The 12,633-nt window shown below is 43.9% G+C and overlaps 1 protein-coding gene across 1 annotated transcript in view; it reads right to left on the bottom strand.

Annotated features, from left to right (window-relative positions):
- The window catches only part of vps50 (VPS50 subunit of EARP/GARPII complex), a 202,050-nt gene that overhangs the window by 149,024 nt on the left and 40,393 nt on the right, over positions 1-12,633 (bottom strand). The window contains exons 6-9 of the mRNA XM_031788900.1: positions 11,851-11,921; positions 11,493-11,610; positions 10,974-11,009; positions 10,439-10,521 (exon numbers count right to left, since the gene is read on the bottom strand). Coding sequence (XP_031644760.1) covers positions 10,439-10,521; positions 10,974-11,009; positions 11,493-11,610; positions 11,851-11,921 — 308 coding nt within the window. The remainder of the gene's footprint in view (positions 1-10,438; positions 10,522-10,973; positions 11,010-11,492; positions 11,611-11,850; positions 11,922-12,633) is intronic.

Below are 12,633 nucleotides of genomic sequence, written 5' to 3'. Positions count from 1 at the left end.
CCCATTTCATGAAGCTCCCGACAAACAGTTCTTGTGCTGACGTTGCTTCCAGAGTCGTTTTGGAACTCGGTAGTGAGTGTTGCAACCAAGGACAGACAATGTTTACGTGCTACTCGTTTCGACACTTGGCGGTCCCGTTCTGTGAGCTTGTGTGGCCTACCAGTTTGCGGCTGAGCCGTTGTTGCTCCTAGATGTTTCCACTTCACAATAACAGCACTTACAGTTGACCGGGGCTGCTCTAGCAGGGCAAAAATTTTACGAACTGACTTGTTGGAAAGGTGGCATCCTATGGGGGTGCCACATTGAAAGTCACTGTGCTCTTCAGTACGGGCCATTCTACTGCCAATGTTTGTCTATGGAGATTGCATTGCTGGGTGCTCCATTGTATACACCTGTCAGCAACGGGTGTGGCTGAAATAGCCAAATCCTCTCATTTGAAGGGGTGTCGACATACTTTTGTATATATAGTGTAGTAGGAGAGGTCAGGGTTGGTTCAGGAAGGACTCTCAGGGATCAAAGGTCAGACAGTCTGGCCCTGTGACCTCAAAGCCTTGGGATGTCCCGTTTTTATTAAATTGATTCTACAGTTGAACGGACTGAACGACCAGGGCAAGGGGACAGGGGTAAGGTGGTTGACACTGCAGATTGCCAGCTCATCAAAGTCCATCCCCGCTAATGCCTCGTCCTCAACTCTGGAAAATGAAACATTTAAATCAGTTGGTACCAGCCTTGGGAGGTAGTCAGGAAAAAGGTGAAATTAGACTTTCATGAACAGTATAATTTTTCAGAAGCTCATTTAAATGGGAACTCTTAGATTCTCTCCAGAGAGCTGTGGCTAAGAGAGGGGTGGAGGGAGAATCTGCAGTGGTGTTTTGAGCTGGCAGCCATCCAAACCCAGAAACATTTGCGCTCATTAGGCGGCGGCGCAGGCAGGAAGACAGAACCCCCGTGGGGGGAGTGGAGGAGAGCAGCTCCCCTGAGCTCTGGAGCATCTCTAATCTATATTGATCCCTGCTGCACTCCTGATCTCCAGGCCCTAACCTGTAGTACACCAAAATAAGTGTCCCCAGAAACAAATACATCCCCAGGGAAAGCTGGGATCTAGCTGGTCAGGATTAGAGTTGATAGGATGTATCCCAAATAGACACCCATTATCTTTATAGTGCACAACGTTTCACCAGGGCTGATAGCAAATAACATTACAACTCTTCAGAGTGCCCAGGTTAAAAGTAGTGCACTATATAGGGAACAGAGTGTCATTTGGGACACAGAATAGACGACTTTACTGTCCAGGCGGTCACACACAGGCTTTCCATTTCGTGGTCTTCTGCAGGTCAGGGGATGATGGGAAAATGCCATCTGACATGGATGGCTATAATCAATAGACAAAAAGGGGAGCTGCTCCCTCTCTCTGACGCCTACAACATGTTAGAGTACCGCTAACCCTCTGACCCCTACAACATGTTAGAGTACCGCTAACCCTCTGACCCCTACAACATGTTAGAGTACCGCTAACCCTCTGACCCCTACAACATGTTAGAGTACCGCTAACCCTCTGACCCCTACAACATGTTAGAGTACTGCTAACCCTCTGAGCCCTACAACATGTTAGAGTACTACTAACCCTCTGAGCCCTACAACATGTTAGAGTACTGCTAACCCTCTGACCCCTACAACATGTTAGAGTACAGCTAACCCTCTGACCCCTACAACATGTTAGAGTACCGCTAACCCTCTGAACCCTACAACATGCTAGAGTACCGCTAACCCTCTGACCCCTACAACATGTTAGAGTACCGCTAACCCTCTGAGCCCTACAACATGTTAGAGTACTGCTAACCCTCTGACCCCTACAACATGTTAGAGTACCGCTAACCCTCTGACCCCTACAACATGTTAGAGTACCGCTAACCCTCTGACCCCTACAACATGTTAGAGTAAAACTATCTAGGATATCAAAGGGAGTGGGATAATTGGCTTTCAGAAACTTTTCTCAGCTACACACACCATCCTCTTTCAACATGTTCTCAGTCCTACATCATCCAATGCCATAGATTCAGTTTCATCGTCATTCCCCTTTATTAAGAGTAGACGTTAGTATGAGGAACTCTGTTATATACCATGTCGGATGCCCTAACTATAGCATCTTAGAAATACATGCAGTGACAACAGTGACCCCGCCACTCCCTCAGAGTATGTAGATGACTGAACCTCTCGCTCTCTTTCTGTTGTCCTTCGGGATATCAGTTGTGTTTGAAGATTGGCAGTGGGGGTCGGTCAGTGAGATGAATACTCTCCTACGGACAGCCTTAGAAGGGGTCAGAGAGGGAAGAGAAAGGTTGGTTCCCTGACCCCTTACTTTCTGACACTTAAATCCCCTCAGCTCTAGCCTGGATAAATCCTGCTCGCACATCCAGGGGCTTCTCTCAATCATATCCCTCCACTGAGGGGTGAAAAGGAAGGAGGGGAAGGAGGGAGGAAATTGCTCTTAACTACTTAAGAAGAAGAGAGGCAACTCTCCAGTCTGAGCCTGCCCACCAATCAGGATGACTGTGTGAACTGAAGGGGCTCTGCATTTCAAATAAATACCTCCCGAACACACACACACACACACACACACACACACACCACACCAGGGTTTCCGTTAGCCGGTAATTGCCAGCTTTCGGCCGATTAAATAAATTAAATGCTGACAAATTAAATTGTGGCCTGCCAAATTTTCCGGGGCTGCATATCACACATCCTGATTTTGTGCTTCAGAACCACTAACTCCTTGCACGCTGCCTTATGTGAATGCTGCAGCGGAGAGAGAGACCTTGGGCTACTGTTGATTGCAAAAATGGAAACCTTTTTCCATTGAAGTAAAATTAAAGTTAAAGTATGCCTATGGTGAAAAGCCTACAACAGGAATGTCCTGCTAATGGACAAGCTTTATTATTATACTGGGCAAAGGTGATAATGTTGGCACGGCCAAATGTGACTTGTTTCATAATACTAGGAGTATGTCATGCGTCACTACTTCACAGGAGAGGCATTTGAACATATTAATTTCAATGAAAATTTGGTTTTTGGCAGAAATGCCTTTGGGAACATGTGAACTTTCATGTGCCTTAATAACAAACTTGTATGCCATTTACAAGCCTAGTTGGTTATTCCACAGAAAAAGACAGGAACCTTCCTGTTTGCCATGATTGGCTGAGATAATGGATGGACTGAACATGCCAAGGGATGCCTTTCTTTTTTTTTAAGATATCACAAGGAATTGCTAATGCTCTCCACTTTCTGGAGGACCGAGTTTTGAAATCTGTGAAATGTCCAGTGGAAGCAGAGTATGATAGCTAAGGAGAAGGAGAACATTCAGGTGTTTGATTGCAAATATGCAGAGTGTCGATAAAACACCTGTTTCCGGATGACATCTTCAAACTAAGGGCAACCGAGAGGGAGAAGCCTTCATCCATGTATACGGGTAAAATATTCTAGCTAGCTAGATTTTCAGATATTATACACGTCTAATCTTGTTATCAAGTCAATTTCATTGCAAGTTAAAGCGTACTGTTAGCTAGCTAGCTAAAGTTAGCTGGATGGCTCGCTAGCTAACATTACGTGTATGATTTGTATAGACGTAATCTCGTTGAACCTCGTTGGTTAGCCTTAGCTACCTGCAGATTAATACTGCTATACTTAATACTTAATAATGTTATAAATTGGAATTATGGTTAATTGTTTAGCTAGCTAGCTACATGTCTAAACAAGACTTCACTATGCAAGTAACCATTTCACTGTACAGTTTACACCTTCTGTATCCTTTTCATGTGACAAATAAACTTTAATCTGATTTGATATAGTGTGTGTTTACTAGAGACGGTAATGTGAAGAACCTGCACCAAAGTCAAATTAGGATATAACGTTAGGCCAACGAGAGTGTCCAAGTTCCAGAATGCCCTGCTTTTATTTCGTCACACTCACAACCATAAGTTACTTTATGTAATTAGCTTGCATTAACTTGTAAATAATAATTTTGTTGTGAGTTTATTTTCCTGTAATAATGAAAACAAATTAGCTAAAGACGTTGTCAGCTATATGACATGGTCATTATTTGAACTGGCTAGCCAGCTAACGAGCAAGAAATGAACCAAAACATTGTTGAGAAAGTAGCTTTTAGTTGCCTGGTTTGCTAGATTGACATATAGTAAATACATGTTTAAACGGATGGGTTTATTGCTGTTAAAATACACCAGTTATGCTATTTTGGACCACCAGGCTACTGATGTCATGCAACCTGTCGTTTTTGTGTTTATACTTTTTCTTAAAGACATGTGAATCCTTAAGGAGATGAGTGGGGTTAAGGCTTAAGAGGGTGTGAATGATGCTGAATGAGTGTAGATAAAGAAGAGCTCTCCAGTAGGTGTACCAAAACATTGAAGGGACATTTTTTTTTTAATTGGGTTTACAAGTTTATCAAATTTCAAAGCAGAATTACTTTCCCCATTGTTCCTCAACTGTTGTGTATGATATACAATTTTCTGTTTTTATCCAATGTAAAAAAAAAAAAAAAAAAGTTTCAAATTTTGCTACATAAGATCGAATCGAGCCGGTCGGTGACAAATGTAGGCTACTCTGCAACTCGTTATTCGGGTGGGATGCAATTTTGGAACTTTTTTTTTCTGGGGGGGGGGCGGGCGATTTATAAATCATTTGTTTTATAATTATTATTCTTGTATATCATTATTATTGTAGACCTATTTATTCATCCAAACCAGTTCTTTAAATATGCAAACACGTGTTTTGTTTGATGCCGGCATCGCTCTCCCCCGCTCCCCGGGTTAGGCATTAGCTTTTTCCTTTAGACGTATTTTCAAATCACATCATACAGTGGACTCTTAAGCCTATAGGCCCATGCATTCAACACCCTGATGCATTTAGTGCTCAATTCCACAACAGCTGAACCATGGACAAGTATTGTTTCAGGAAAGTAAAAACCAATGAATTGGCTAAAGTTTTGCATATGCAATAAAAAACACTATCCTTGTGTTTCGATGTAATTGGTTATAGGCTGTTTTTAAAGGACATGTAAATGTGGCTCATTATCCCTTGTTTATTGATGGCAATATTATTGATGACGCACCCAATTCATATGGATGACCGGTCAAATGTCCGATAAATTGCAATCTTCCCGGTCACTTGTCTGGTGCCAAATCTTCCTAGCGGAAGCACTGCCACACACAACTCAACAATGGAGGATAATTAATGAGGAGGAGAGGAGGAGGGAGAGGGGGCATGATAAAGACTGGGGAAGGTGGCTTCCATGAGCTGGCAGAGAGTGAATCCCTCACAGAGCAGGACAGAGAAGCAGATATCTGGCTGAACAGATATGGCTAGTTGAAGGCTGATAAAATGAGAGACTGGCCACACCAGTCAGTAACTAGAAGAGGAGGAAGAGAGCTCTGTAAATCGTTGACTGGCATAGAGGCAAGCATCAGAGAGAGGGAGAATAAAAAAGAGAAAGGGAAGTGGAATAAGAAAGAAAGAGGGAATAAGAAAGAAAGAGGGGGAATAAGAAAGGGAGGTGGAATAAGAAAGAGGGGGAGAATAAGAAAGAGAGAGAAGGGGAATAAGAAAGAGAGAGGGGGGAATAAGAAAGAGAGAAGGGGAATAAGAAAGAGAGAAGGGGAATAAGAAAGAGAGAGGGGGGAATAAGAAAGAGAGAGGGGGGAATAAGAAAGAGAGGGGGGGAATAAGAAAGAGAGAGGGGGGAATAAGAAAGAGAGAGGGGGGAATAAGAAAGAGAGAAGGGGAATAAGAAAGAGAGAAGGGGAATAAGAAAGAGAGAAGGGGAATAAGAAAGAGAGAAGGGGAATAAGAAAGAGAGAAGGGGAATAAGAAAGAGAGAAGGGGAATAAGAAAGAGAGAAGGGGAATAAGAAAGAGAGAAGGGGATTAAGAAAGCAGGGGATTAAGAAAGAAAGGGAGGTGGAATAAGAAAGAGGGGGAGAATAAGAAAGAGAGGGAATAAGAAAAGGAGGGGGATATTTTTTTCCACCTTTATTTAACCAGGTAAGCCAGTTGAGAACAAGTTCTCATTTACAACTGCGACATGGCCAAGATGAAGCAAAGCAGTGTGAAAAACAACAGAGTTACACATAAACAAACACAGTCAATAACAGAAAAGAAAAATATTTTAAAAATAGAATCTATGTACAGTGTGTGCAAATGTAGAAGAGTAGGGAGGTAGGCAATAAGTAGGCCCTAGAGGTGAAAATAATTACAATTTGCATTAATACTGGAGTGATTGATGTGCAGATGATGATGTGCAAGTAGAGATACTGGGGTGCAAAAGAGCAAGAGGGTAAGTAATACTATGGGGATGAGGTAGTTGGATGGGCTATTTACAGATTGGCTGTGTACAGGTACAGTGACCAGTAAGCTGCTCCGACAGCTGATGCTTAAAGTTAGAGAAGGAGATAAGACTCCATCTTCAGAGATTTTCGCAATTCGTTACAGTCATTGGCAGCAGAGAACTGGAAGGAAAGGCAGCTAAAGGAAGTGTTGGCTTTGGGGATGACCAGTGAAATATACCTGCTGGAGGGCATGCTACGGGTGGGTGTTGCTATGGTGACCAGTGAGCTGAGATAAGGCGGGGCTTTACCTAGCAAAGACTTGTAGATGACCTGGAAACAATGGGTTTGGCGACGAATATGAAGCGAGTTCCAGCCAATGAGAGCATACAGGTCGCAGTGGAGGGTAGTATATGGGGTTTTGGTGACAAAACGGATGGCACTGTGATAGACTACATCCAGTTTGCTGAGTAGAGTGCTGGGGGCTATTTTGTAAATGACATCGCCAAAGTCAAGGATCGGTAGGATAGCTTCTGAATAAGAAAGAGAGAAAGAGATGAGGGAATGAGTGAGAGAAAGAAAGAGGATGAGAGAGTGAGAGACAATGACAGATAGGGTATTAAAGAGAGCGAAAAACAGTGAGAATGCATGCTGACGCCCCCACCCACAGGGGATAGCCTAATTATATAATGACAGGCCATTATCTATGTCCGTGGCTTATCGATTGATGGTAGTACCACCAGTTTCATCTGCTGGTACGTGCAACCTCGCTGATCACACACAGCAGTCTGTCGCTAATTCAAATAGCACTGCTTTTTTGTTGTTGCACACCAACGCACACTGGAAAGGGGGAGAAAGGGGGGAGAGGGGAGAGGGGGGGGAGATGAGTCTGGCCCTGGTAAAACGGTCATTAAGTACCCTAACCATGCTTTTTCACAAGTCTGAACACGAACCCTGTCCGTCCGTCTGTCTGGCGGGTCTTCAGTACATGACAAAACATACATTATCACACTAATGGTTTTAAAGCCCACAATATGAGACGGTTTGAACCCATTAGCAAATGTCCATTTACTGTCCGTAAAACACAAAGGTTTTGGGATGGAAAAAGGGGTGGAATTTATAATCCACAGTTAAAAGCCTGTACAGTTAAATTCTGTTGGAAGCTACTTTAATTCCAGCACTTTCTCGGAGTAGCAACCATAAACCTTTTAAAAGCATCAATGAGCGCTATAGGCTGTGGCACGTCAGTAAAGAATGTTTTTATGTTTGGACTTTCTTTTATACAATGCATGTTTTCATTGCTTGGTAGTATATCAATTAATTGGTTTTCTTTTTTTTTTTAAGTTGGATGTGTCTGACTCAATTATTCAACAAGTTTGTTCTGACTCTCAGGCCTATAATGCGCTACTGTTGTGTCAATTCCTCGCCAACCTGGCATGGTATAATTTGATAAAAAATATTTTCTTAATTTACAGACTAATCAACACTCATCATGCTCAGTCCTGGCCGATATGCCGCCTTGAAAAGTAGCCTAGGCTATACAGTGTCGGCCCACAATGCACTTTTATGAATGCCCATGTGGTAGCCGACTGTTTGTAAAACAGTCAATCCCTGTCATTTGGTTACATTAATTTCTGTTAATGCATGTACTAATTACAGTAATTTACCGTTCTCATTCTCGGCGTGGAAACGTTGTTGCAGGGTTCACAACCTGCTACATTTGTGAGAAACAAGTTTAGGTTTATTTCTTACCCTCATTTACGAGCTCCATGTGAGCAATGAACATATGTCTGGCTTCTCTGTCCTGTTAATGTTGACGGAGTGCTCATCTAAACACGCATAGAAGTACCCAGCCTGCATCTCGCAAATGTCAAATGCAGGAAAGTGCCTACATCAGGCGGTGTCAGAGGAAGGCCCTAATTGTCAAACACTCCAGCCACCCTAGTCATAGACTGTTCTCTCTGCTACCGCACGGCAAGCGGTACCGGAGTGCCAAGTCTAGGTCCAATGCATTGCCCCGCCCCTCCCTTCTACTCTCTGTTACTAGCAATGCAGATACTTTAATAACTCTACCTACATGTACATATTACCTCGACACCCCTGTATATAGCCTCCACATTGACTCTGTACCGGTACCCCCTGTATATAGCCTTCACATTGACTCTGATCCGGTACCCCCTGTATATAGCCTCCACATTGACTCTGTACCGGTACCCCCTGTATATAGCCTCCACATTGACTCTGTACCGGTACCCCCTGTATATAGCCTCCACATTGACTCTGTACCGGTACCCCCTGTATATAGCCTCCACATTGACTCTGTACCGGTACCCCCTGTATATAGCCTCCACATTGACTCTGTACCGGTACCCCCTGTATATAGCCTCCACATTGACTCTGTACCGGTACCCCCTGTATATAGCCTCCACATTGACTCTGTACCGGTACCTCCTGTATATAGCCTCCACATTGACTCTGATCCGGTACCCCCTGTATATAGCCTCCACATTGACTCTGATCCGGTACCCCCTGTATATAGCCTCCACATTGACTCCGTACCGGTACCCCCTGTATATAGCCTCCACATTGACTCCGTACCGGTACCCCCTGTATATAGCCTCCACATTGACTCTGTACCGGTACCCCCTGTATATAGCCTCCACATTGACTCTGTACCGGTACCCCGTGTATATAGCCTCCACATTGACTCTGTACCGGTACCCCGTGTATATAGCCTCCACATTGACTCTGTACCGGTACCCCGTGTATATAGCCTCCACATTGACTCTGTACCGGTACCCCCTGTATATAGCCTCCACATTGACTCTGTACCGGTACCCCCTGTATATAGCCTCCACATTGACTCTGTACCGGTACCCCCTGTATATAGCCTCCACATTGACTCTGTACCGGTACCCCCTGTATATAGCCTCCACATTGACTCTGTACCGGTACCCCCTGTATATAGCCTCCACATTGACTCTGTACCGGTACCCCCTGTATATAGCCTCCACATTGACTCTGTACCGGTACCCCCTGTATATAGCCTCCACATTGACTCTGTACCGGTACCCCCTGTATATAGCCTCCACATTGACTCTGTACCGGTACCCCCTGTATATAGCCTCCACATTGACTCTGTACCGGTACCCCCTGTATATAGCCTCCACATTGACTCTGTACCGGTACCCCCTGTATATAGCCTCCACATTGACTCTGTACCGGTACCCCCTGTATATAGCCTCCACATTGACTCTGTACCGGTACCCCCTGTATATAGCCTCCACATTGACTCTGATCCGGTACCCCCTGTATATAGCCTCCACATTGACTCTGTACCGGTACCCCCTGTATATAGCCTCCACATTGACTCTGTACCGGTACCCCCTGTATATAGCCTCCACATTGACTCTGTACCGGTACCCCCTGTATATAGCCTCCACATTGACTCTGTACCGGTACCCCCTGTATATAGCCTCCACATTGACTCTGTACCGGTACCCCCTGTATATAGCCTCCACATTGACTCTGTACCGGTACCCCGTGTATATAGCCTCCACATTGACTCTGTACCGGTACCCCCTGTATATAGCCTCCACATTGACTCTGTACCGGTACCCCGTGTATATAGCCTCCACATTGACTCTGTACCGGTACCCCTGTATATAGCCTCCACATTGACTCTGTACCGGTACCCCCTGTATATAGCCTCCACATTGACTCTGTACCGGTACCCCCTGTATATAGCCTCCACATTGACTCTGTACCGGTACCCCCTGTATATAGCCCCACTATTGTTATTTTACTGCTGCTCTTTAATTATTATCTCTTACTTTTTTTTGTATTTTCTGCATTGTTGGTTAAAGGTTTGTAAGTAAGCATTTCACTGTATTCGGCGCATGTGACAGATTGAATTTGATTTGAGTAGTTGGAATCTTAACATACCTTATGCAGCTGTAGTGTTTGAATGTGCTGTAGTAGTTGGAATCTTAACATACCTTATGCAGATGTAGTGTTTGAATGTGCTGTAGTAGTTGGAATCTTAACATACCTTATGCAGATGTAGTGTTTGAATGTGCTGTAGTAGCTGGAATCTTAACATACCTTATGCAGCTGTAGTGTTTGAATGTGCTGGCAGCCTTCTGACATTCCAGACACAACTGGATGGCACCAGGATAGTCCTCCTCCTACAGGACAGAGAGAGACAAACTAAAAACGAGAATATCAGACATTAAACAAACTCTGTCAAACATAATTTGGTTGGTTAAAGACTAGGGCTAACTTCCTGATTAGTACATATTTTGGTGTATACAAGAATACACAAACATATTGTGTTGAAGTAGGCCAGAGTGAAAAGAAGTTTGGTAACCACTACTGTATGTAGCTTGGTCTTGGTGGGATAACTCAGAGCGTCAGCTCTTTTCGATCCTATGGGCTACAACTAAATACTTCTCATTTGCATATCTGTCGCTAGCCTTACAATCCACTGAAATCTATGGCTATGGTGACAGCAGCAGGAATGAGTCTAGGATGGTCTGCCATTACAAATGGGATTCAGGGATTCATGACGATATGGATTTAATAACCAAGCATCCATCTAAACTCAGCTTCCTAGAGCACCCGTGCGTGAGTCTCTTACCTCCAGCATCTCACTGAGTCGAACATCAGTCCTTTGCTGTAAAACAACAAGCAAAACAGTTAAAGGAATACTTCTGGATTTTGGCAATTGGCCCTTTATCTACTTACTCAGAGTCAGATGAACTCGTGGATACTATTTGTATGTCTCTGTGTGCAGTTTGAAGTAAGTTGTTAACTAGCACAACAGCTAACTAGCGTTAGCGAAATGACGAGGTCTTGTTATGATTATGCTAACGTTAGTTAGCATTGGCTCACCAACTACCTCTAACTTCCTTCATACTGGACAGAGACATAAAAATGGTATACAAGTGTATCTACTTCCTCAAGAGTCTAATGAAGGGCCTCATTGACAAAATCCCTAAGTATCCATTTAAGAATGATCATTATTATCAAGAACCACAACCTAAATGTTGAGCCTCAATTAGGAAATAAGTAACATCCCACAACTGAATTGTGTTGCATGTAGATATCCATATGTTTGTATCAGGATTTAAAGCAACAAGGTGACTTGGACAGTTACCAGGGTCTTGATGGTCCTCAGTGACTTCAGCAGCCCTGTGAGCAGGTGTCTCCTCCTCTGATTGGCTAGAAGCCCCAGGCTGGCCTCGGTGAAGTCCTCCTTTGAAATACTCAGCTGCCTGGAACCAGGAAGTGACATCATGAAACATTTACCATCCTGGCACAGTTCTGTTGGAGTAGTCTCAAAATGCTTCGCAACTCTGACTGAACCGAAGTACAGGTAAACTTGTTGTACATGTGCACAGTGGGAATGATATTAATTAGCAGGCTCAAGGCTGAGAGGAAAATTCAACCCCAAGCATCCCCAATGGAAGATAACTAGCTTTGAGAGGGAGGGTGGGTCACATCTGATTACTTACCTCCTAGCATTGGTGCAAATCACTGCAGCCAGCTGTAGATTGGTTTGTAATGACGTCACCCTCTCCAACTCCTGCAGAAAACAAGAGATCCATTCACATTGAGTGAACAAAGTTACTCTTTCTTTAACAGTCCACTCTGCACATGGTAAAATGTTACGGTACAGAAGATAACAATTGAGTTGAACGCTGGAATAGGACTGTGTATAATAAAGGGTCACTGTAACTTTTAAAGTCAGTTGAATTGTCTCATCTGCTCCAGTTTCCTGTGAGCCCCATCTGTCACTAATGGGGTGAATCAGGGAGAATCATTCCCCCACACAGGGTACGAAACGTTCTTCATTTTCTCTTGCGCACCCCACTGTGACCCATGAGAAAACACCACACCACATTCTCCTCCATCAATTGTCTCTATTCAGTACCAGTGCCTCACTGGCAAAGGCTTCAACATATCAACCCTAAAGTGTGTGTTTGTGCATGAGTGTGTCATAATATCAAAAACACAAACATTCAGAGAGAAATGGAAGAGTTCTGTAATGGAAACAGGAAATGAGTGGTTTTACATGGAAAAGGCCAACCCAACAACGACCTCTCAAAGAACGAACATGCCCTCAGCTACTGTGGAGTCACTGAATAGTGATATTCTGACTTGTTTTTTGAAGAGCCAGCTGTCATCGCCTTGAGGTGAGAGCGCACGCTAACTAACCTCATCTTAGGCGAACATTATTGGGGCTGGTCAAAGACTCAAAGAGGCAGCCGTCAGAGAAAGACAACACACCCTGTCAT

Source organism: Oncorhynchus kisutch, linkage group LG14, assembly GCF_002021735.2.
Source record: "Oncorhynchus kisutch isolate 150728-3 linkage group LG14, Okis_V2, whole genome shotgun sequence".
Classification (NCBI taxonomy): Eukaryota; Metazoa; Chordata; class Actinopteri; order Salmoniformes; family Salmonidae; genus Oncorhynchus; species Oncorhynchus kisutch.
This window is presented reverse-complemented; position numbering and strand designations above follow the sequence as displayed.